Source organism: Anolis sagrei, chromosome 5 (genome assembly GCF_037176765.1).
Source record: "Anolis sagrei isolate rAnoSag1 chromosome 5, rAnoSag1.mat, whole genome shotgun sequence".
Taxonomy (NCBI): Eukaryota; Metazoa; Chordata; class Lepidosauria; order Squamata; family Dactyloidae; genus Anolis; species Anolis sagrei.
Window position 1 is genome coordinate 149,358,114 of NC_090025.1, and position 27,441 is coordinate 149,385,554.

The window sequence follows — 27,441 nt, forward strand, 5'->3', positions numbered from 1 at the left end:
TTCATACATACGCTAAACTTTCATTTTCCTGACATTCCAATCTTTTCCCAGGCTCCCTGAGATAGATCTACACGGTAGAATTAATGCAGTTAGACATCATTTTAATTGTCATGGTTCAATGCTATAGAATCACAGGAATTGTAATTTTACTAGATCTTTAGCCCACTCTGCCAAAGAGTGACAGTGCCTCACCAAATTACAAATTACAGGATTTCATATCTTTGGGCTATGGCCAATCTGTTTTAATTCTACCGTGTAGACATACCCTTTATCAATATTTTCCTTCTGCTCATACTTTCACACTCCCTTCCTTTATCTAAATTCAACTGTTAGCCCCAACTAGAGAAGACCCATTAAATCAATTACTCAATGATAAATCCACACTTATTCAAACCCATAATGGGGTTGCTCTATTTGGAAGTAGCAATTAGATTTATATTGCTGTTCCCAGCATTGTCAGTTTCACCTCTTCTTCCATACATGTGAAAAGATGCACACAGAAGTGCATAATTTTTTTTTGTCCTTTCCATTTGTGTCCTTCAGGTTATATTATCAAATGAAATCCTGATTTGATGGTGAGATGAGTCAGGCGCTTGCTCCATTTCTTCCCTTTGTTGCCCCACACTTGCACTGAGGTCATTCATGTCCCATTCCCTAATGGCTTGTGTTCCTACTCCTTGCACCTGTGTCCCCCTCAAGGCTACTCAAAGGCCTAAATACATTAAAATATTTAGAGTACAACAATCAGAGTAGACTAGTGAGAACATGGCAAGTGAGCCTTCCACATAGTTCAACTGATTGAATTTGTTTAGTGTATGAACCTAATAATTTGATTTAGGACATTACTAGTCCACGGAGAGGCAGATGCAAACACCAGGTATGCATCCCAAATCCCTGATTTCTTCACATCCCTCCAGGGATCCTCTAGCAGTGTGAAGCAATTCTTGCTCCCTATATAAGTCTCTTTAGCAATATTTCTAAAGCCCAGGACATTTTTATAAGAAACAGAAGTGATAACCAATTTGTTCTTGTTATTTTTAGATCAATCAGCATTCCTTGGCATATTTGGAATTAATATGTTAAAGAACATGCAAAATATTGTGAAATAGATGCCTTGTTTCATATATGCAAATATATGTGTATGTGTGTGTGAATTTTGTTTCTTTTAAAACAAAAATATTCAAACTGGTTGTTAACATTCATCTTGGCACCTGCAATTTCTATTTGTATATATTTGCAGACATGAATTAATGCATTTAATTAATTGTAAATAATGTATGCTAGGGTTTTATGTATTTACTGTGGTCTTAGCTTCAACAACAAATATTTGAGCATGCCATTTTTTAAAACTGAGGGCTGGGGTGTATACCATGTTTTCAGATTTGGGACTATTGGACTGGTTTCTTTTCAAAATTTCAACTGTGACAAGCCCTGCTGTCCTATTCTAATACTGGGGTCCTGTCCTGATATAACTTTTAAATTTTAATCAAATGAATTCAAGTGACTGATGAGTTGAGATAATTCGTCTGCCACAACCGCTGGAATTTTTTTTTTAAAAAAAAAGATTTCATAGTTTTACAAAGATGTCACCTGACAAATTAATGGTTCTGGGGTAGATTGTTATTAGTTTACAAGGTTTTTTTTTTAAAAAAAAATGGTTCAACCTAAAATGTGACAAAAGGAGAAAAAGTTTTTTTTGACAATTTCTGAATACTATGTGTTGACTACAGAAAAAGCAAAGGAGAAACTGTGGCCCTCCAGATATTGTTCTGATACCCCATTTTAACTCTTGTTTAACAGAACTTGAGTTCAATATGGCTTTTCCCCATACACGCATGCATAAAATTGCAGCATGAAAAATATTCAGTTTTCTATGAAGCACAGTTGTCTGAGCAAACATTGGACTTTTGTGCCAATGCTGTTTAAAAGACAATTTGCACTTTCCTTCCTTGGCTCCCTTTTTTTCTCAAGCCATTAATCTCAGATAAAAGTTCCTTTTGTTACTTCTTTACTTGTCATTCCCCTTTATATTATACCAAACTGCAGAATTATAGAGCCATTAGTTTAATGGTTTGAGTGTTGGACTCTGGAGACCAGGATTTAAGTTCCTACTTGGCCATAGAAGCCTCCTGAGTAACCTTAGGCAAGCCACACATTCTCTACCTAAGAAGAAGGCAATAACTAATGCTATCTGAATAAAATCTTACCAAGAAAACCCTGACAGGCTCATCATATGATCCCCATATGTCAGAAATTCTTTGAAGGAATGCAACAACAAAAGTAACTCACATTTGTTCCTTGTGGTTTCTTTCCGCTCTGTCCTCAGAGACAATGAGCACCATGCCATTGACCAGTCTGGATCTATTGTTATTTTGGTTTATGTCATGAGTCTTTACAAGTTTTGAGATAATGAGCCATCAAATGGTTTATGTGCACATTAATGTGCCTGGTGCAAGTTAAAAATTACAGAAGGGATGTTTATGAAGCAGAATTACAAGTGGCGACTGGAACACACTGTTCCTGCTGTGAGCAATCTTGCCATGAACAATTTCGACCAGATATTTCTGCTTAGTACCCCCTAGGATTTTCTTCTACTGTATTCAAGAAGACAGTTCATATTATTTTACTGGAGGCACAACTTTTCAGAAAGAAATGTACATAAACTAGAGTTAGCCTAATCAAAGAGAGCACCAATGATTCCAAGGCATGTATAAATATATACGCAGTCATGCATTCGGTGGTTTCAGAAGGTTTAACATGTCGCATACTTAGTCTAACATCAGGACACAGAGAAAAACTAAAACTCCTGTTTTCTATCCTAAAGCTGGTTCTTCTCCTTTGACAATTTCTATGCACAGCCCTGTACCTTCCACACAGAGAACAATGGGTTGATCACGTAGGTACAATGATTTTTTTATTTCCTAAAGGAATGCGTTCAAAAAGTAGTTCCATAAACTGTCCCTATAAACAAGCAACTTAAATCACAGCTGTCTCTCTTTCCGTTCCACCAAGCAATTAGAAACCAGGATTTCATAATAGTGACATAGGGAGTTTGATAATGTTATTTTTAACCCTAAAGTAACATTTTGATTAATCACTTTTCAAGTCTAGGCCAATCAAGCCTCTAGGACTAAGCCAGTCCTCTACCACTGGTCTACACTTCTGACTCTGTGATATAACTTCCATACATTGAAATAAAATTACACCATATCATGTTCTGCTTCGCTTCCAAGATCAGATGGGATTTGGTTCCTTTGGGGTATTCAGGTCCTGCATTAAAATAAATACATTGACTTTTTAAAGAATGGTGGGTGTTGCATGTTGCAGATGAGCCCAGATTTATTGTTAATTTGTTCCAGTATTCAATTGATATTATAAGATATTTATAGTTTACATGCACAGTGACCGAAAGAACACAGCAAGTGTGAAGAAAAAACATCAAAGAGTAAAGCAGGATAGACCAATGAAAATACAACTTTTCTCTTATTAAAGAACCTAATTATTTTCTTCCCAGATTGCATTTCACTTCCCTGAATCAGCAAACCCTTAGTGCTCGATAGTAATCACAAAAATGTAAGACCATCATGAATGTTCTTAGTGCAACCCAATTAACACTTAATATTGATCAAATTGCGTGTACCGGTTCAACAGGGCAAGGTTATTACATTTCCTTCCATTTTTATGTTATTCTTCCATCCCCATCCCCTTCTTCCACTTAAGCCTGAATTTACAATAACATGAGACAGATAGGCCTTTCTTGCTAGGAAATATCACAAAGTGCAGGTTCCCAGCAACAGCCATGGCAGAATTAGTTGCTAGAAAATCACAGAGTATTGCTTTCCATAACTTGATGCCCTCCAGCTTCAGTGTCTATTAGCCCTAGTTAAGGTTTGATTCAAAGCACTTGAAGAACCTAAGCTGCCACAGAGAGGCCCCATTTACACTGCCACATAGTGTGGCATAGGAAACAGATTAGCCTGTGGCATTCAAATGACACTCCAGGTTAGTCAATTTTAATCTGGAATAAACCTTACAAACTTTCCAAGAATCTTTGGAGGTATGGGTGCTTGATGTATTCTTTCCTGGGTTTGCCATGCATGATCCCAGGAGGCATCCCCACAGCCATCCCATACTCCCTTGGCTCAGGCAGTGTGGGGAGGTGGGGTGGCAGTGCATTTAGCTCTTAAAAATAGAGAAACAGCTTCCCTACCAAGGTAGGACTCTTCCCTGAGCTCCAAGTCACTTGAAAATGATTCTGTGGAGCTTGGGAGGAAGGAATTCCCCCTCCAAAGCTAGATATGAGGTAGACACTATCATACAGAGCATTGACCCAGATAAATAACTTCGGCAATATTCCAAAAAGATGATAATGTTTTAATTATACCTCTGTTTCTATGAAGCTCTGAAGATACCAAGGGCCAGCAACATAACCTTGGGGTTATAATCATAAAAAAGACTATAGAAGTCTATATTGTACCACTTAAAAGCCTATTACAATAAAGGGAAATGGAAAGTCAGAAACAGAGGGAGCATAATGGAGGAAGTCTTTAAATTACATTTTTATTCACAGCAGTGATCTAAAATTCACGTTTGGGTGCCATTTTAATATAAAACCAATAAAATCTATTTCCAAGTAAAGTGTGCAAGTGGCGGTTCAAAAAGAGAAAGCAAAGCTTGATAGTGATTAAATCATAGTACTTTTCAAATTCCCTGAGTTTTACATAGTTGTGTGTATCTTCCAAAGAACTGGGGGGAAAAACTAAATTGTGCAAGATTCACAAATGAATTCGAGAGCAGACTATCAGTTTGCACAATGGATAAACTTGTTGGTTTTAACTTTCATTCAGCGCAGTCACAATGTCTCTTAAAATGTACAATTTAATCTTCTAGAGTCATTTTATTGTAGATACAGGCAGTTCCCAAGTTACGAACAAGATAGGTTCTGTAGGTTTGTTCCTAAGTTGAATTTGTTTGTAAGTCAGAACAGGTATATTTTTAAAACGTAACTTCATACACATACACACGCATATATAAATACATATACATACATACACACATACATATATACACATACATGCATGCATGAGATAGCACAGGGAAGGGTTAACACCCCTGTGGTGTTTGTTTTGCTGTCTGTGCCCCTGTTCAAAATATTTCATCTCATTTTCTGTCCCTGTGATAATTGGATTTTGAATAATTTGGCTTGCTGTGGAAACAGGATTAGTGATAAAGCTTCAGTGGAGACCCCTTTCTCACATAATAACTGTCTAAGAAGTGAATTTCCCTCCCGAAGGGTTGATTTCTCTTACTCCCTGTTGTCTCACTCCTGTTCTTAACTAGGACTAATTTGTAAGTCAGATGTTTGTAATTTGGGGACAATAAATGTAAAAATAGTATAACCAGGCAATCAATCAGTAATAACCTTCTTGTAACTGAATCCCTGTAAAACCCTGAGAAATGAAGTCTCACAAATGTTTATTAGAAAACAAGTCCTATAGAAGTCACTTTTCTAAGTAAATGTGTTAAGAATTATATGCCATACATGTACCTGAAATCAATTTGGGCCACTGTAACCTAAATGGCCAAAACATACTATAAATGTTTAAATACTATTGATATTTACTAGCAAAATTGCCTGGCTTCAAAGTCACAGAATGAAAGACAGTGTAGTGATTCTCCAGGTTAGCATTAGAATATGATACTCATTAGAATTTTGATCTTGCATTTTTAAGGACCTCATCATATAAGAGGGGGAAAGAAGGAGCTAGCATCTTCTTCCCATCGTGTTCTGTGGCATTCCATTTTGAAAGAAGACAAAATGGATAGAAAAATCACCCACATCACACAGAAAGTGTCTCTGCCCATTTCTAGTTAAAGCATGTGCATCATTCCTCATCAACAACTATCCTTCTTTTTTATAAAAAAATAATGTTGCTGTAACAGCAAAGTTGCAAACCTATTGAAATTTTGTAATTGAACATTTTTGTAAAAAAACTTTCTTAGTTATCTACTTATATCAGTCTACTTATGAATATGTACCACAACTAAATGTATTTCCACAGATCATATCTATCCTTCAGTAAGTGATTTCAAATAAAAGAAACCCATATATTATTTTTAAATTAGTCATTTATATTCACAGCAGCTCCTCTGCTAGATCTGTAATGGCAGAACATTTGCTATTTCACACATTACATAAGTAAGGTTAAAAACAGACTTTTGTAATCAACTGAAGATGAAGCTGGATAGATCAGGATCTGTATTTCCATCCCTTCTAAAGTTCAAGTGCTTGATAAATCTGACATTATATGGGACTCCTGAGAGTAAATGTAAGTGCCAAATTTGTCTCAATTGGGGTAGTATTCTCCCTATTGTATTTATTAAATACTAAATGGCAGTAAAAGAACCTTGACTATAACACTCCTCACTTCAGATTAAAATATTGCAGTACAATATTAAACCAGCCCCTGACTGTCTCCAGCTGAAGTGACATCAGCTAGGATATCAAAGCAATGCAGGTAAGGGGAGGAAGAAGTGGAGAAAATACCCCCTTCTATCTCCTCCCCTCTCTTCAATCACCCTAGTACCCCAACTGATGCCACTCCAGGTGACAAGCAATGTACACTAGGCATGTGACACCCACTAATCACTGTGGCCCATATCCCCGTCTGAGCCTGGGGAATATGGGATGGCTGTATAAACAGATGTGGCCAGTTCAGTCTCGGCACTAGTCCAACTGCTTACACAGGCCCAAGGTTTGCAGTGTTGTTAACACAATTCAAGACTGTGTTAAATTGCTTTAGTTTGCATTAACCCAAATCAGCTCCGTGCATCATGGAGCTGATTCTCCACCATCTTTGGGATAATGGGTCAGTGTAGATATCACCTTAGTCTATGAAAGCTTATGATACCAACTTAGTTATCTCAGTTAGTCTCAAAGGTGCTACAAGATCCTTTTGCAGATTGTTTGCATATGTCATTGAGTTCTGGCTCACTACTTCAATCCTACTGGTTCATTCACAGCAGCTGCTTTGAACTAAGAGCTTCATATATTCTCAGCCATTCTGATGTACTCCCATGGACTCATTCTGGCAGTTCTTATTGTTAACTCTAACTTCATCTTGACCTGGTTCACTTCAGTAGAAACCCTATCAGTACCTGCCCTTTCCATCCATTACTCACAGACAGCACACACTTTCTACATCACTCCCTAAAGCCTAGATATGGGCTATATTCTTCTCACAATTCCCTCCTGATGCTAATTCACACAGTTCCACAATGTAATCTGTCCTTACTCTGTCCATTTCCTTCTTCAACTGTTTTCCTATTTGGTTCCATCTCATAGGTAACTGATCAAGAGAATGGAATACATTTTAAAATAAGTTGGACCATTACAGGGATTTACCTCTTTCAACCAGGATTTTGGTCTTTTGAAAAACATATCTGGTAATCAAGTGATATTTGGGGGTATTTTATACAAATATATTTTAATATGTGTATTTGCAGTATGTTTACAATGTTTATGTGTTTTAATCATTCTGTAACCCACCTTGAGCCACAAGAAGTGGGTAAGAATTATTATTATTATTATTATTATTATTATTATTATTATTATTATTATCTGGTGGGATAATACACCTGCATAGGTAGTAGAAAATGAACATGCAAAAATACTTTGGGGCTTTCAAATCCAGACTGACAAAGTTCAGGAACACAATACACCAGACATCGCAACTGTGGAAAAGAAAAGAGTTTGGATTATTGATGTCACCATATCAGGTGACAGTAGAATTGATGGGGGGAGGGGGAAGGAAAAATTCACCCGTTATCGGGACCTCAAAATCAGACTGCAAAGGCTCTGGCATAAACCAGTACAGGTGGTCCCAATGGTCATCAGCACACTGGGTGCCGTGCCAAAAAATCTCAGCCAGCATTTGGAAACAATAAACACTATCTGCCAACTGCAAAAGGCCACCTTATTTGGATCTGTGCACATCATTCAAAAATACATTACACAGTCCTTAACACTTGGGAAGTGTTTGACTTGTGATTTTGTGATATGAAATCCAGCATATATCTCATTTGCTATGTCATACTGTGTTTTTGTATCAATAAAATAATAACAATTAGAAAAGTATTCCAAAGTTTCCAAGAAATGTTACCATTCTACCACTATCACAATCTCACTGCTACAAAAAGAGTCTTAAGTGTTTTTTTTTAAAAAAAGCTGACTCTTAATATGGATTTTAGTTATGTACTGCTTACATGTCTAAAATGCAAATTTTTGTGGTGAATGAGGAAAGCATTACACAAAAGTAATCACTGTTATGCAATGTAGCTATTTTGTCTTGATAGGATTAAATGCAAGAATATGTGCATCTTTCCCAGTGAGTCTTTAAAAAGAAACAGTGATGTTAACCTCTTTCAGTATTGACTAGGTGTAAAGTATCAATATTTTATATTTCAGGATAACATACAAAAATAGGGGAAGGAGATGTTGAAGGGGTCTTGTAGCACTTTTAAGATTAAACAGCATTTATGCCACTACAAACCATGTCTTCCGATGACTTAAATCATTTGCTCTCCAAAATTCTAATAGAATCCAGTTTTCAAATTCAAAATAGTGAGAAGAGAAAAGCAAAACTGCCAAGGACAGAAATCATATTACAGCAGGTCCCTGGTATCCACAAGTGTTTTATTCCTCCAGTTCCTTGTAGATTTCCTATGGCCAATCTTGAGCCTAACTTAGCACTGCTTTTCTAATGTTCTTATCTTCTAATGTTCTTATCTTTTCTGGGAACTATTATACATATTATATTAATGTTATTTATAATCCATGTTTTCTTAAAAATGTTACTGAAGGAGACCTGTTGTTGATTATATTTTATGATGATACAGAATTTAACAGTTTCCTCCAACATTCGTCTCTCAAGATCATAGCTAAATGATTAAACGTTAACACCAATAACATAGCTCTGCACATGGAGTGATTTGAGATAACCATGTGCTACCAGATTGATCAAACTTAATTTGTTTAAGCTTCTGTTACTTTTTAAATGTTATTAGGCAAAGCTTGCATTTTTTGGATGAGAAAACCATATATCATTATTACAACGTTCAGAGAAAACGCAATTAAATCACACGTGGTATATAACAGACAATCACATCATGAAACTGAATGTAATATATATAATACTAGCTGTCCCCTGCCACGCGTTGCTGTGGCCCAGTCTGGTGATCTGGAAAATAAAGTAATGAGAAGGTGTTGGTTTCTAATATATGTAATTTCTTTATGCTTGTGGGTAAACAGTATTTCTTGCTGTTTCTTTGTCCGTGTTGATGTGGAGAGTGTCTGGTTTGCCCACCCTGGAACATGCAACATATCATTGTCCTTCTTTAAGGGTCCCTTTCAAATCTATGATACTATATCTGTGTGTGTGTGTGAATCAAATATCTCTCTCTATATTTATGGCTGGATGGCTCTTTGTCAGGAGGACTTTGATTACGTTTTGTTGCCCTAATGAAAGGAGGGGGATTGGATGGCCTTAAGTATTTTCTGTTGGTCATGGGGGTTCTGTGTGGGAAGTTTGCCCCGATTCTGTCGTTCATGGGGTTCAGAATGCTCTTTGATTGTATGTGAACTGTGAATCCCAGTGACCAAATCACAAATGTCAAGGTCTATTTCCCCCAAACCCCATCTGTGTTCATATTTGGGTGTATTAAGTGGTTGTGCCAAGTTTGGTCCAGATCCATCATTGTTTGAATCCACAGTGCTCTCTGGATGTAGGTGAACTACAACTCCCAAACTCAAGGTCAATGTTCACCAAACCCTTCCAGTATTTGCTATTGGTCATGGGAGTTCTGTGTGCCAAGTTTGGTCCAATTCCATCGTTGATGGAGTTCAGAATGCTTTTTGATTGTAGGTGAACTATAATTCCCAGCAACTACAACTCCCAAATGACAAAAGCAAAAATTTTGAGTGATGGTCACTCCTTGTGTTTTGAGACATTTTGTTGCTAAATTTTGTGTGATTTTGCTCATTGGTTCTTTTGTTTTTAAGGTGCTCATTATGCACAGAGCATTTATATATAGAGAAATTGCAATGGCAGCAGATGATTATCATAAAGTAAATGGAAAAATATTATCTTGTTACTGATGTCGATCTTATCCAAATGACTTCATAGTACTGGAGGCAATTGTATATCAATAATTATTATTACACCTATTCAGTAAAATGTGTGATTAGAATTACAGTTCATCAGTAAATCATGTTTATCTTTTTAATATTCATTATATTTACAGTTCTTCATAATATGAGTTAATACAATTTCTCATTCCAACTGTTAAAGGGAATGTGCTTTGAAAATAAATATTTGATTTTGGAGTTTAAAAGTTTATCAACCATTACAGCCCTTTACTAAATCATAGAATCATAAAGTTGGAAGAGATCCCGTGAGCCATCCAGTCCAATCCTCTGCCAAGAAGCAGGAAAATCACATTTAAAGCACCCCCGACAGATGGCCAGATGGTATAACTTTTTAGAAAAACTTGTCCAACATTTCAGCATACTGATTAAATGTACATGGTTAATTTTTATTTGTACTATGGACTTTAATCTTATAATTATTTCAAATTTATTTTGTGATAATAATCAGATGCCTTTGGACTATTGTATATATTCAGTCTCATAATATAATTATCTCTTGTATACCAAACGTGTTACTTTACTGGCATTTTTATTTATTGACTTATGTTGTATGTGTATGTGTTAAATGTGTTTGTCAAGTGTTTTGATACAGTTGATGGGCTAATGAATCAAATGTGCCTATTTACTTAGTTGTTTTATGTTAAGAAGTCTTTTAATTTATGTATAATATTATTGTATTTATATTCCCTTCTTCATTTGGTTACACTAATTCCACCCCTCCCATATTTTGCTGTTTTTTTATAACTTTTATAGAAATATTTCTAATTTAAAGGAAACTTTACAACATATTGGGGCTAAGTTCATTAAAGGTAATATAACATAGAATTTGGAACAGCGATCCTTATTGTGTCAATCTGTGCTTGCTCTCAAGAGCTACAGGTTTTCAAATTATTCTTTTTACAGTCCCATGCCACTTTTATTTTTCATTTGACCATTAAGAGTATCTCAGTCCCAAGATATTCCAATAGTTCTCTGAACCTATTTCTTTTTCAAAATATCTATCTACACAAGGAAATCAACTTTCATTTTTCAAACTGCATTCCCAGGATCAAATTAATAGGTGTTCTTTATCAATCTTTATTAATAGACTCACATTTAGCAAGACTGCATTTTACTCTGCTTTATTTTATGCAGGACCTTCCTAACCACTAGCTAGAAAGCACAGGAAACATCTCAAATGCACACGGCAAGAATATTGGAGTCTGTTTTTTCTGGCAAGGTGAGGATGAAAGACAATCACTTAGAAGAGGAAGGGAAAGGCTGATCTGCTACGCTAAGGTATATAGCATGTGTTCAGTCCACTTTTCAACTGCAGAACACAGCTCAAGACGCAATCCCCATTCTTATAATGAACTGTATCACATAACTCGTTAAGAATTTGTCTGCTTACAGTAATTGTTACAATTCAAACAGACTTTCAACACTGCATTTGTAAACAGTTTTTCCCCCATGGAAAAAGTAGGATATATTTTCTGTTTTCTTTTTAATTAATAGTATCAGTCACTCACATATGTTTTGGGACCGACATTCTGCTGTTCTTGTGGTCTCAAGGATCCTAATGCTCATCTTTTCCTCCTCCTGTTAAGAAAAAAACTTTTTGTTCCTCCTACCTGAGACTGTATTTTATAGTACCTTCATTCATAGGTATGTGTATTAATTATATCTGAGTGAATATTTTTTAGATAGTAATGGACCGTCACTGGTAATTGGAAGCAACATCTACCACAATCTAGCATTTCCCAGACCTTTATGAGCCATATCTGATTTTTTTTCTTTTCAAAACTAGACTTGATCATAAGATATAGTCTGTTTTGATTGAAGGTTATTTTGGGGTTAAAACAGATGTTGGGGGCAAAGGTAAAATGGTCTTCCAGATAATCGGGGCCTTAAGAGGGTAGAATTTAGTCAATGTATAAATTGATATTTATGGGATAGGGAAGCTGGAGATTCAGGAGGAATCTGGTGGACCAGAATCTCAACTGGACACCTCAGTGGGACACATAATTCCCACCTTGGCATTATATATTGGTCACTTCATTGCATACTACAGACCAGAAGCCTAAGTTCATTTACTCATATAACTGTACAAACTTCTGAGGATGTTTGCCACAAGACAAACCTTTGAGGATGCTTGCCACAGATGCAGGTGAAATGTCAGGAGAGAATGCTACTGGAACATGGCCATACAGCCCAAAAAAACCACAGCAGCCCAGACATTCCATGTCTCCCAAATTATGTCTTAGAAGTTTTTAGTACAAGTTTTTAGTATCTCTGTGCTCACTATATTCTAGCATTGCTCCATATTGGCTCGAGCAGATTTCAGAAGTTCTTGATACCACACACAAATACACAAAAATAATTCCATAAGCATCCTCACACATGAGTCACATTCTATCCTCTGCTTTTTCTTCATGAAAAGGTACTACACCCCTCCCCCTCCTGACTTTGGAGCTGGGCTAAAATGTTCACATCTCAAGACTTGGTATTTTGACCAAATCTGTATGGCTAAATCAAGTTGCTGTTTGATCTCAAGCTACTCACAGTTTGCTAGCCAGAAACAACCATGATTAAAGGCATGGTTTATTGTTATTTTCAAAACTATGGCTTATTTAAACAAGAACTTTTGTCACTGGCTTCTTTCCTCAGTAGCCAATCCAGATACACAAATAAACTAGAAATGGGGAAAATAATGTATGGTTGTTAGACACTTTCTAGGCAACAGCTACAAAACTAATCATCTGTAACACCAACCGTATGTTACGGTGATGTGTTACCATGGCCATGGATTCACTGACCCTGTACCAAAGTGTATATAAATACATTATTTCCATTAAAGTATGCATAGAGGAGTCTCCAGTCAATTTGCCAATTTAAAATTGCTTTAAATTTTATTATATTGATTTTATATTGATCATCCCACAATGAGACTTGACAATGTAATGAAAATTATAATTATAAAGTTTACATCTTTTAAAAATAATTGAGGAATAAATGATTATTGGAGCCCCTGTTTTAGGAAAAGGTTGGCATAGGGGTTGGCTGAAATCCAATAGTAATAGTAATCTTATATAGAATCCTGTCCTACTTATGAAGCTCCATGCATTCAAAAATATGCAAGAGCTACTTAAGCATATAGTAGCTGCATCGGCACATTCAAGAGCTAGAGCTCTGGATCAAGATTGTAAGATGTTTAGGCTGAAATCTGAATGTTCAATGGTTTTCTTTCATTTTTGCTGAAATGACCAAATAGCATTAAGCACTATTAGGTCTGATGGTCAGACTGTATACAACATGTTCTACAACTGTTTACACTACATGTAGGATTAGATCTTTTAGGGACATATATATGTATTATCACCTGAGAGTCATGATAAGAAAAAAGATATGTGAGCTAAAATTAAAGAAAATGCTTTCACACCCAACATACCTGGGGCAGTGCAGAATTAAGCTGTCTCTGGAGAGAGTCTCGGTCATAAATGACATCTTGAAGTCGTTGTTGTGCCAGGGACAGACTCTCCTGCGTCTCTCGGAGCGTGTCGAGAAGACGGTCTCTTTCATCCAGCATATTCACCATGAGCTGCTCAAAGTGAGAATCCGAGTCTGACCCACTGCTCTGGGACCCCCTTTGACTCATTGGGGTGTCCTCATTTATCGTTGGCATCACTTCGCACATCATTTCTTCAAAGAAAGAAAAACAAAGACAGGAGGTAAGAAGTCTTTAAGTACACAAACATTCTGTTTACAATAAATAGATCACTGAGAGTAATGTTAGGGGACTGCGATGCTTTAGATATTCATGGACTGTAACTCTCATCAGCACAAACCAGTATAATGAATTGTGAATAATCATAGAACTTACAATCTAATAACCTCTAGAAGGCCAAAACAGTGTCACCTAGTTAAAGGAACTTTAAAAACAGGCCCATGTTACTATGCAGATTTATGCATATATATAGCCAAACTCTGATTGGCAGCCACAAAAAAGGAAGAAGTAATGCATCGTTCCATGGCTCCTACTGTGTTTTTGTTTCAGAGGAGATACATGTTTAAAGTCTCATCAGCAGATTGACAGAGACAGTGTCCTTTGAAATCATGTCAAAAGATTTCCTTTTTAAAGTTGGCATCTTTTATCTGACCTTTATCCACCCCCTCAGTATCCTGTATGTCATCTTCCTCATGTCTATATAGATGCCCATAGCTACCACAAATTGCCAAGGATAGCTCTCTCTAACACTTGTATATAGCAGAGCCCAAATTCAACTATGAACCCAGAAGTAACTCAATTACAAGAAGTAATGCAATATATTAAATATGTAATATGCCATTTGTGAGCTATTTCTTTTTCAGTTTCAATGAAGAGGCCGGATCTGCATAGGGTTCACTATGCAATGAAAGGGGAGGTTTTTGCCGTCAACCCAAAACATATTGGCAGTTTGAATTATAGAGCCATTGTAGGAATGGGTCTCATTTCGTTGGGATTACCAATAAGATTCATTTGTCATCTATTTATCAGATAGACTTCAACCTCAGATATCCATAAATAGCAATATCATTTCAAATTGGAATTATACATGTTTTCTTTCAGTAGAAGATAAAATAATGTTAAACAAAACAATACTTACTTACAATATCATTTGGCATTCAGTCATACCCTATAAAACCCACCAGGTCCCTTTAGATCTTGGAATTTAACAATGGTCATCCCTGGTTAGCACTAGTATGGGAAACTGCCAATGAATACAAGGTGATATAGTCTATCTATATTTCAGAGGAAGGAACTCACAAACCTACATCTGAATATTCCCTGTGTAATATTTCTGATGTTTTTAGGAACCCCTTTGTCAGTGGAGGCAGAAGATCTCTCCACCTGTCCTTCTCTTCCTTTTTGGAAACAGATGGCACATCCTCCCACCAAAAGCTCTCCTCCACTGTGATTGGCCAGCCTCTCAGCTGGCCTCTCAGCCAAGGGGAAGGCTGTTTCTGAGACTCTAAGTGGGGAGGGAAGAGCAGGCGTGTTCGGTGCATGGCAGCATGATGTGCATGTGTGGACGAGAGAGAGTGTGTGAGGCTGGAGGGAGGCTTCAAGACATGACGGTTATGTGTAGGATGTTTGGTCCAATTCTATCGTCAGTGGGGTTCAGAATGTTATTTGATTGTAGGTGAACTGTAAATCTCAGCAACTACAATTACCAAATGCCAAGATCTATTTTCCCCAAATTCCACCAGTGTTCACATTTGGGCATATTGAGCATTGGTGCCAAGTTTGGTCCAGATCTTTCATTGTTTGAATACACAGTGCGCTCTGGATGTAGATGAACTACAACTCCAAAGCTCAAGGCCAATGCCCACCAAATCCTTCCAGTATTTTCTGTTTGTCAGGGGAGTTTTGTATACCAAGTTTGGTTCAGTTCCATCATTGGTGGAGTTCAGAATGCTATTTTATTGCAGGTTAACTATAAACCCCAGCAACTACAACTCCCAAATGACAAAATTTATCCTCCCCCAACCCCCCAGTATTCAAATTTGAGCGTATCAGGTACTTGTGTGAAAGTTGGTCCAGTGAATGAAAGTAAATCCTGCATATCAGAAATTTACATTAAAATTCATAACAGTAGCAAAATTACAGTTATGAAATAGCAACAAAAATAATTTTAACTGTATTAAGGGGTCACGGCATTAGCAAGGTTGAGAACCACTGCCTTAAAGACTGCCATTTCATACAGAAGCTTGTATGCTAGTGTGAAATCTCTAAAACAGAGGTCCATCCACACAGCTGAATAAAATTCCAAATTATCTGCTTTGAACTAGAATATATGGCAGTTTGGACTCAGATAACCCAGTTCAAAGCAGATACTGTGGGTTATTCTGCCATGATATTCTGGGTTATATGGCTGTGTGGAAGGGCCCTTAATGTGGGAAAGGGAGAAGGGGTAGAGTTTCTTTTAAAATCAACAGTAATGGCCACTACCAATTATGAGGGATTACAACTAATTACATTTTGAAAGTAAGTTTCCAAACTCCACTATATTAATCTGTGTGTTCCACAGCCAGTGGGTCATAGATTGTAATATGACCTGAGATACAGTGGTAGCTATTCCGCAGTAACATAGGATTGGACTTCTCAAGGTATGCCAGGACATTAATCAATGAAAAGCAGTAGTTACTTACTTTTACATACTCAAAGTTTAAGTCATCAGAGTTAAAACATTCCAGTGAAATGTGTTTTGTGCTATACCTCCCCACAACACACATATGGGTAGATATGAATGTACACATACCTAAATAAAGGAGGATAGGAAACTATGACTGAAAATCTTTTATCACTTTTTCATCTACATGACTTTGAAAATGTTTTCTATGGTTGAAATCCTATAAGAATCAAATAATTGTTTTCTTCTGAAACATGCTATTCTACCAATGGTCCTAAGTGTTGTATATGAGAGGTGAGATCTTCCAAAGGACCCAGCATCGAAGAAAAGTTCCCCTGATGTTCATGAACCAAATGCTCTCCATCTCTGGACTAAGATTTAGATTCAACATGGGGTACATCTATTAATATATATTATGTACAGTTATAGTTTTGCACATAGCCTATGCACATATGTGGTTGACCATGGTACCTGTGTTTGTAACCCTTGAAAAGGCCATTGCTGCATTTAAATCAGGCCCACTGCTGTATTTCCTGTTCTCCAGATATTGTCAAACTGCAATTCCCATCACCACTTCTGCTGATGAGGGGTGATGAGAGTAACAATCCAAAAAACAAGAGGACCACACATTCTCCAACTTTATCTTAGATTGTTGATTAAGCTTTTGAGTTCAAAGGTTAGCATCACCTGCTTCGACATCCCGGTAGGGTCCCAAATTCTAGCTGGGATCATTGGAAAACATACATTTCACAAAAAAAACCCATACATTTCATACAAAAATTGCTACATATCTCTATAAAAATAATATCACTATAAAATTTATGCCCAGACTCTAAATGATTAAAAGTGACCAAGAAAGAAAAGAATATGCAACTAGCACAAACATACGCTCCTACTTCCCCCAACAATCCTCCCAAAACATGAACACTGGTGTAAGTATAACAGTTCCTGGAATAGGAAGTAATGTGGTATCATTTCTACTTGCACTGAGAGCAGCAGTCAATGAAAGTGTGAGGGTCGGAATGGCCCCTGCTTCTCCATCTGTAGATCAGTGGCTCTCAATCTGGGTATGTATGTTTGTGACTCAGAAGCCCCAGCCGGAATCGACAGTGTTTAGGGATTCTGGGAGTTAAAGTATGACATCAGCTGAAAAAAAAACTGCAGTCTTTTCTGTTCAGTCTGTCTCAGTTGGCTCTAGACTGCTATTCTCCAGGTGCCTTTGTCCCTGTTCACCAGGCCTCCTCAACAGTATCAGAAGTGAAAAGAACAAAGGAAAAGGCCAACTCCTCTCTCACCTTTCTTTCTCCTTCTAGACAGTCATGCAGACTTGCATCAGAAAGGGAAAGCAAATTAATGAACAGCAATGACACTGAATAAAATAAAGGTTAGGAATGGGAATTATTTGGCCCTCCAGATATTACTAAACTATAGATTACAGATTAATTAATGTTGAACATTCTAGCCAAGGCAGATGATAACTGGAATCCAATGAAATCTGGGAAAGGCTCACAGTTCTTATAACTGAGATCCACTTATCTGTTGAATTCATCCTACTTCCTCCAGCCACATATTCCTCTAAAATAGTTTTGATATCATAACTACAATTATTAGGAAAACCACATGGACTCTGATCCACACAGTTTTCTATTACATTTCTCCACTTTCTTCCCCAGAAAAAGAAAGAAAACATTAAACAGTATGTCAATTGATGGAGTAAAATGATATAATTGCAGTCAAGGCATATGTTTAAATGTGTTTAACAAGGATACACCAGAACCTTTTTGTTCACTTTCATTGTCTCCTTGTCTGCAGAGCCAGCCTTACCATCAGGTGCAGTGAAGCAGCTACATTGAGGTTGGAGAGAGAGAGATGATGGGTGTTATGGAAAGACAACAAGTATTTAATTTGTGAATTAGGGATTTTTGTTACCTCATTCAGCAAATTAATTTACCTGGCTAAATTGATCAAGTGTACCTTAATTTGGGTTGTTGTAGACTTTTCAGGCTTTATAGTCATGTTCTAGAAGCATTCTCTCCTGACACTTCACCTGCATCTGTGTCAGGCATTCTTAGAAGTGGTGAGGTCCTCACAATCTCTGAGGATACCTCACAGACCTCACAAACCTCTGAGTATTCCTGCCACAGACGCAGGTGAAACATCAGGAGAGAATGGTTCTAGAACATGGCCATACAGCCCCAAAAACCTACAACAACCCAGTGATTCTGGCCATGAAAGACAATACTTAGTACCTTGATTTGTGATGTTATTTGCTACTACACCCGAGCAGTGAGATATTTTAGATCAGTCCATTAAGAGGGTAATTTGTCTTTGTCTTCTCCACAAATGTTTTTTTTTTTTACTTATTGAAATCCTGAAGTGCTCTCACCCTAACCAACCTGTTTCTGTCAGTTTGAGTTTCATGGCCCCATAACATATTGCCAGAGTTTCTTAAATTAACCCTGGAGCAGAATTTCTCTGAAATATCACTTTCAAATGAGGAACAACTTATGTGAAACTCCCAAAAATATTTTCAAAACAAAATATTTACACTTGCACATCTATAAAATGAATGTGAGTTCTGCTATATCTGGACTGTAGTTTTAAAGTACCCCCTGCAATTGGATGTAGTCATTCCTGAATGATTAAAAATCTAAATATAGTAGCTTATTTCATTACAGCTTAAATCATTGTGGGGGAGAAAGATGCATGCTTATTATGATTTTCTCACAAGAAAATGTTTTACAATGAAGGAATCATTTTTAGACATATAAGAAAGATGAAAGTGTGTCTGTCTAATAATACACACACTAATTGTTCTTCCTCTGCTACAGAGGTTTTCAAAAATAAACTGCTTAACTAGTGAACTTTGGATTGATAAATACTTATAAGGTAACTGGTGAAATATGTTTGTATCAATGACCAGAAGACATCTCTACTTAATGATAGAGACTGAAATAATAAAACACAAAATTCAGAATTTAAATGGTACAAAAACTATTTTAATGATGCTGCATGGATTTTAATGTTGTTGTTTTTTTTAAAAAAAAAAATCTGTGGCTTTCTTTTTTCCTTTTGGTGCTGGAAAATTAAATTACAAAATAAGTCACTAGGAAACTCATTGTGATATGACATACAGGTTGAGCATTTGCAGTAGGTCACAAATGAACTAATCATAGGAATTCAAGACTGTCATATGAGCATCTATTCCACTCCAATTAATTTTGATTGATTGCCAATCTTATGGAGGTAATGTCTCAAGCAAATATTTAGCGTTTGGAGGCCACAGAACTTATGCTTTGGATTGCAAGTTCAGTGATCCTGAATCAAGCTTAAAATTTAGATGATACGGTTCAATTTGGCTGGATTCCTTTTACAGTGCAACATTTAAAAGGTAAGAATTCAAATTTAAAGGTCTCCCACTCCATGGTTTCTCCTGTTCTACATGAGTCAGCTATGTCATTTCTGGAGGTATTGACACTATTATAAATAGCAGTCACCAAACATTAATGTCTTGACATTTGTGAACTTTATGTTGGACAAAATCAATGGTTATGATCGCCTATACAATAACAGCAAATTTGAAGACTGCTGATTGTTGATCCTTGTGTAGTGAAAATAGCTCCTCTATGGGAAAGAGGGAACTATCAGCAAGTTTGATAAAATATAGGGCTGGGATGAAAGGGAGAATTATACACACAAAAAGAGACACCACTGGAGACTGAGCATACTTAATGGCCAGTAAACCATTGAAAATTAGAATTGAAAAACTAAAGGTAGAGAGGGAAATGGATTAAAGTGTATTAGAAGCAGACATGATTGTCAAGCTGAAACTCAAAACAGGCCCTATTTTAACAGGAAACATTTCAACTTTTCTACATTAGTGGTCCTAATTGTTCAACCAAAGGCACTTTTTCATTTCGCAAAACACAGAATGGATATGTAACAAATGGCGGGATGGTTTTGAAAGGCAGCAGATTATAGGAGCTGTCTTCATATGCCTGTCAGCAGTTTATGATATTGTAAATCATTGCCTTCTCCTGAGAAAAATGTATACTATCACAAAGGACTACCACCTCACCCACTTCATAGGAAATCTGCTACAAATCAGGAACTTTTTTGTTGAGTTCCAGGGCCAGAGAAGCAGATGATGAAAACAGAAGAATGGCCTGCCTCGGGGGAGTGTGCTTGCTTCATCAATGTTTAACATTTACACAAATGACCAGCAACTACCAAAAGGAACAGAGAGTTTCATGTATGCTGATGATCGTACCATCTCTGCTCAAGCAGGAGCTTTGAAATGGTTGAACAGAAGCTCTTCAAAGCTTTAGGTGCTCTTACTGCCTATTACAGGGGAAACCAGCTGATTCCTGATCAATCTAAAATGCAGCTGTGTGCTTTTCATCTTAAGAACAGACAAACACATCAAAGATTACCTGGGAAGGAATCCCACTGGAGCATTGCAGCACACCAAAATACCTGGGAGTTACTCTGGACCATGCTCTGACCTATAAGAAGCACTGCTTGAAATCAAGCTAAAAGTGGGTGCTAGAAATAATATCATATGAAAGCTGACTGGCACAACCTGGGGATCACAATCAGACAAAATGAAAACATCTGCCCATACACCTGGCTACTGTGCTGCTGAGTATGCATTCCTAGTGTGGAATACATCTCACCACATTAATACAGTGGATGTGGCTCTTAATGAGACATGCCATATTATCACAGGGTGTCTATGCCCAATACCACTGGAGAAATTATACTGTTTAGCTGGTATTGCACCACCTGACATCTGCCGGTAAATAGCAGCCTGTAATAAAAAGAACTAAGAAATTGGCATCTCTGGCCCATCCCCTGTTCAGATATCTGCCAGCAAGCCAATGCCTTAAATCAATTAATCGTTTCCTAAGATCTACAGAGGTACTTGCAGGAACGCCTCAGCAAGCAAGAATCCAAAAGTGGCAGACGAAAACCTGGAACCTCAATCAGTGACTGATAATGGATGAGAAACTCCCTCCTTGGCACACAGAAGACTGGGCATTTGGAAGGTACTGAACAGACTCTGCTCTTGCACCATGAGATGCAGAGCTAGCCTTAAGAAATGGAGTTCCAAAGTGGAGTCCACGACATGCAAGTGAGGAGAAGAGCAAACCACAGACCACTTAATACAATGCACTCTGAGCCCTGCCACATGCACAATGGAGGACCTTCTCACAGCAACACCGGAGGCACTCTATGTGGCCAGCTTCTGGTCAAAGGACATTTTGAACAATGCCAAGTTTAATTCTGTGTTTTTAAATACATTATACTTGTATCCTCAATTTGCTTCTGACACGATAAATAAATAAATAGCGGGAATAACAGTAACATTTCTTTTCAAAAGTACTTGTTCTCACACCAGAAGCATTTAATTCTTTGGCTGTAATTGCATCTGAAACATTCTGTAAACCTGGGCGTTTTACACTCTTTACCCCTTTCTGTCTGTTAAAATTTTATGTGACCTTCAGGTATATATGTATATAAAATAGATATAAAAATAAACATGTATTAAAAATAAACCAGAATAGCAAGACTTGCTAAACAGACTTGTGGAGTACAACTGAAGAATTTTCTGCAGAATCCATTGTAAACTCTGCACATTGTTGCTAACAGATTTGTGTCAATGTCCAGGTGGTGTTCTGAAACCCTTTACTGTTGCCAATTTTTTCATTACTCCAACACTGAACTCAGAAGCCCCTTTTTGGGATCAAGACCCACAGTTTAAGAAGCAGTGCTGTAGACCACATATGTGTTGTACCAATGAGCTATGACCCCTTTGTCAGAATACAGTCTCCCACTGTTAGTTATATGAAAGTGCAGTTTGGGATTACATTTTGGTGTAAAAGTGATTTTAATGAACAAATTGCACTTTTTGCTAAAACATTCACAGACACTTTTAGTGCAGTGTGTAACTCATGCCACTGGTAACTACAATTTAAGTAGTACTCTCATCATTATGTTCTGTGACCCAGTATACAATTCCAAATGCCTTACTCATCTGGAATTAAAGCAACTTTCATAGCTCATAGTTATTGGAATAAAGGTAAAAGTACATAATTGTATACATTCAGACAACACATAGTTATAGACTGGAATTTTTGTTCTTTCAGATGGGCTGAAGACATGGTATATGTTGTTGCTGAAGGCTTTCATTGCTGGAATCACTGGGTTGCTGTGAGTTTCCCAGGATGTATGGCCATGTTCCAGAAGCATTATTTCCTGACGTTTCACTCACATCTATGGCAGCAGCATCCTCAAAGGTTGTGAGGTCTGTTGGAACCTAGGCAAGTAAGGTTTATATATCTGTGCAATGTCCAAGGTGGGAGATTCCACAGATATCTGGACATTCCACAGATATCTAAACCTCACTTGCCTAGTTTCCAACAGACCTCACAACCTCTGAGGATGCCTGCCATATATGTGGGTGAAACATCAGGAGATAATGCTTCTGGAACATGGCCATACAGCCAGGAAAACCCACAGCAACCCAAAGTCTATCTTATTTCAGCTTGATCTTTTATCCGATCAGGGTGGGAGGGAGCATATAACCCTTCAGATCTTGTTACACTCCAACTCCCATTAACCCAATCTCATATTGCCAGTGGCTGAGAGTTATGGGACCTGCAACTGGAGTCCCATACTTTCTCCACCTGTGCTCTAAATCAGAAGAGGAACCCAACCCAAAACTTTGCTGAGCAGCATACCAAAGTCATTTTTCCCTTTGACCCCACCCACTATCTTCTCTCTGCCTTCTCCTCCCAAATGCTCCAGGTTTTTTAAAAAGTCCTGAATTCATCCTAACACCGTTAATTCAGCTCTACAAGTCAGTCCCCTTTCCTCCCAGCTGCTCTTGCTCTCTAAAATTATTCTTGTATTTCTTTTTGCAGACCCAGAAGATGGGAAGAACCTTCCAAGACCAACCCTTGACAGCAGCTCAACAAAGAGCTGCTTTGATCAGGCAGCCATTCAGACGCAGTTCACCTTGAAGAGAAGGAGGGTTTCAGAGGAGGAGGGTTTCCATGTGGATGTGCTTTCCAAAAGGAGTACTACTGCCTCTGCTATGACAGCAGCGACTTTCCCTGTGCTCTGCCTTGATCCACCCGAAAACCTCGCCCTCCAGTCCCCACCCGCGTGTGCGGAAGGCAGAGGAGACGCCTCCCAAGGCCAGAGAGTGTGCCCTCTTGGGGCCACCGCGCCTTGGCACCAGGACTCACTTAGGAGGACTGACTCGCCTTCTTTTCTGTGCTCAACCCAAGAGCATGGCTCTCTCTCCTCCCGCCCTTCAAAGCCGCATTTCCAAAGAGGGAGCCAGGCCGCCTGCTGTTCTGGCCGTGCCGCCCCCTCCCCTTCTCCATCCCACCCCTCTTTTCCAGCTGCTGTCAGCTACACCTCACTTCACCCGCCGAGAGCAATTCCAGCAGGAAAATCCGTGCCATTGTCTGCCCGCATCTTTCCCCTCCTAGTTAACTCCTGCCCTCCCGCCTCCCTCTCTCTTCCCCGCTGTGAAAAGCCAAAGGGGATCCCTTCAGGTCCCACAACGTTGCAGCCCGGCAACACCTGGCGGCACCCAAGCCCATTCGTTGCCCTCCAGAAGTTGGCTCCGTCCTCTCGCCTTGAGACCAGAGAACCCGGCTTCCCCGTTATGGGGAACTGGGGATGGGGTGGCACGGCGTATAGATAGATATATAATATACCTAAAGCTTGGTCTTCTCGCGTCTTCAAGGGAATCGGTGCCCAGCCGCAGCCTCCCGCTTCCTGCTTCCCGGTGGATGGGCGCCTTGGCTCCCTCCCTCACTCACACACGCCACGCACACTCGCGCACTCTCTCGATGGCTCTCTCACACACAACTGGGCGCTGCTGCTCAGCTCGCCTCTCCAGCCCGGCTGCCAGAGGAGAAGCCGCCTCTCCCGCCCCAAAAAGAAGCCTCAGCACCATGAGGAGCCCCTCGAAAAAGCCCCTCTCGCCCGGAGGGAGCAAGGCGAGGAGGAGGAGGAGCGGCTCGTCCTGGCCGGCACCTCAGCATTTTCTCCTCTCAGTTCCTCGCCAGCCGAAAGCGGGGAACGTCCATGAGGAAAATGGCATATTACATTTTTTTTTTTTTTTTTTTTTGCTTTGAGAAGCAGAGCTCGGTTGAGACCATTGTGAGGTGGAGGAGAGGGGGAAAGAGAGAGGCGGCTCTTAAAGCTCCAGCAGCCCTTTTGAAAATCATACCCACACACTGTTGAGAAACACACACACACACAGAGTATATGCACACACAGAGAAAGAGAGAGTGTGTACCTCTCAAAATAATAGTAGGAATGGCAATTCTAGAGAGACTAAGGAGAGATATTTTCATCGCAGAATGAACGCTTATAATAACAATTGAGAGTTCCAACTTCTATCTTCAATAGAATCACATTCACACATACACAGAGTATATGCACACACAGAGAAAGAGAGAGAGTATGCCTCCCAAAAGATATACAGGTAATAGTAGGAATGGTAATTCTAGGGAGGCTAAGGAGAGACATTTTCATCGCAGAATGAACGCTTATAATAACAATCGAGAGTTCCAACTTCTATCTTCAATTGCAATATATATAGAATTATAGAATCACATTCCTGGGAAAGACCTCGTGGGCCATCCAGTCCAACCAAGATGCAGGAAAAACACAAAGCACCCCCAACAGATGGCAATCTAGCCTCTGTTTAAAAGCCTCCAAAGAAGGAGCCTCCACTCTGGGGCAAAGAGTTCCACTACTGAACAGCTCTCACAGTCAGCAAGCTCTTCTTCATGCTCAAGTGGAATCTCCTGCCAAGAAGCAGAAAATTCGCATTCAAAGCACCCCCGGCAGATGGCCATCCAGCCTCTGTTTAAAAGCCTCCAAAGAGGGAGCCTCCACCACATTCCAGAGCAAAGAGTTCCACTGCTGAACAGCTCTCACAGTCAGGAAGTTCCTTGTGTTCAGGTGGAATCTCCTGCCAAGAAGCAGGAAATTTGCATTCAAAGCACCCCCAACAGATGGCCATCCAGCCTCTGTTCAAAAGCCTCCAAAGAGGGAGCCTCATCGTACTCTGGGGCAGAGAGTTCCACTGTTGAACAGCTCTCACAGTTAGGAAGTTCTTCCTTAAGTTCAGGTGGAATCTCCTTTCCTGTAGTTTGAAGCCATTGTTCTGTGCACAGAAAACAAGCTTGCTCCTTCCTCTCATTTATATATGGCTCTCATCATGTCTCCTCTCAGCCTTCTCTACTGTAGGCTAAACAAGACCAGTTCTTTAAGTCACTCTTCATAGAGCTTGTTCTCCAGACCCTTGTAAGCTAAGGAGGGCATTTGTATTGAAGAATGAATGCTACAATAACAACTTCCATCTTCAATTGGGATGTGATGTGTGATGGTGAAACTGGAGTCAAAGTTGCCTACTGCCCCCAAAGTTTCTGATATCACAGTGGCTGATGGAATCTGCTGATGGAATCTTTCATTTTGTTAATGGTGTCTACTTTTTAAAATCCATATTATAAAGTGTTAAGGGTGGATACATAAAGAGAGTATGTATACGTGTGTTTGTTTCTCTTTCTCTCTCCTGGGTTGGGAAAGTCAGAGGATTAAGAAGGGGGATGGCGAGGAAGAAGGGATTTCGCTTTTCTTGGAATTAAACTTTGCAGAGTGACAGCTGGAACAGCCTCTTCTTTCCCAAATGAAAACAGCTCCAGTTCTTTTAGTATCTCAACACTGTGAGGTTTTAATAATACCATAAAAAAGGAGAAATAGATATAGTAGTGGGTTGCTGTGAGTTTTCCAGGCATTCTCTCCTGACATTTTGCCTGCATCTATGGCAGGCATTCCCAGGGTTGTGAGGTCTGTTGGAAACTAGGCAAGTGGAGTTTATATATCTGTGGCATGTTCAGGGTGGGAGTAAGAACTCTTGTCTGTTTGAGGTAGATGTGAGTGTTTCAATTGGCCACCATGATTAGCATTGAAAGGCCCAGCAGTTCCAGAGTCTGGCTTCTTACTGTCTGGGGTAATCCTTTGTTGGGAGGTGATTAGCTGGCCCTTATTGTTGCTTGTCTGTAATTCTCCTGAAGCTGCAAGGTTATTAAATGCTAATCAAGGAGGCCAATTGCAACATTCCCACTTGCCTCAAGCAGACAAGAGTTCTTTCTCCCACCCTGGACATTCCACAGATAGATAAATCTCCCTTGCCTAGTTTCCAACAGACCTTACAACCTCTGAGGATGCCTGCCACAGGTGAAAAATCAGGAGAGAATGCTTCTGGAACATGGCCATACAGCCCGGAAAACTCACAGCAACCCAGTGTTTCTGGCTATGAAGGCCTTTGACAATAGATATAGTAGTCTTTAAATATATATCTTTCAAAGGATAAAGCATTCATCCATCTCTTGCAATCTGCCCAGTGTGCTGATGTTTCCTTAGACATGTCAGAAGTATCATCCTAGCACAGGTCTACCCAGAAATAAGGCCCATTTAGTTCAATGGGATTACTCACTCTCTAATAAGATTATGGGTGCATCTGCACTGTGAAATTAATGCAGTTTTACACCACATGGCTCAATGCTATAGAATCCCGGGAGTTGCAGTTTGGTGAGACACCAGTGCTCTTTAGCAGAGAAGGGTAACGCCCTTGTCAAACCACACCTCATAAAATCCTATAGTTTGAAGAGACCTTGTGGGCCATCCAGTCCAACCCCCTGCCAAGAAGCAGGAAAATCACATTCAAAGCATCCCCAACAGATGGCCATCCAACCTCTGCTTAAAAGCCTCCAAAAAAGAAGCCTCCACTACACTCCAGAGCAGAGAGTTCCACTGCTGAACAGCTCTCACAGTTCAGAGATCTCCCATGATTCTATTGCATTGAGCCATGGCAGTTGAAGGGTGTCAAACTGCATTAATTTGACTGTACCATAGCTGCACCCTATGTCGCCCTGTATTTGGTGGAATGAAACCAGAATGGGGGATGGCCAAGGATAATGACTTTACCCGGCATCCTAAATGTCTATACCACAGTGATTAAGGACCACTGCCTTTTTTGATTTCTAAATCTCT

The 27,441-nt window shown here is 39.0% G+C and overlaps 1 protein-coding gene across 7 annotated transcripts in view; it reads right to left on the minus strand.

Moving 5' to 3' along the window:
- The window catches only part of PPFIA2 (PTPRF interacting protein alpha 2), a 285,512-nt gene extending 261,023 nt beyond the window's left edge, over positions 1 to 24,489 (minus strand). For 6 of the 7 annotated variants that reach the window (XM_060777389.2, XM_060777385.2, XM_060777383.2 and 3 more), the window contains exons 1-2: positions 24,090 to 24,489; positions 13,635 to 13,885 (exon numbers count right to left, since the gene is read on the minus strand). In XM_060777389.2, the coding sequence (XP_060633372.1) occupies positions 13,635 to 13,883 (249 nt within the window). In that variant the 5' untranslated portion in view covers positions 13,884 to 13,885; positions 24,090 to 24,489. Of the gene's footprint in view, positions 1 to 13,634; positions 13,886 to 23,609; positions 23,630 to 24,089 lie in introns of those variants that run through there. The other variant, XM_067469118.1, reaches the window with a different exon arrangement.
- Between the last annotated feature and the right edge of the window lie 2,952 nt (positions 24,490 to 27,441).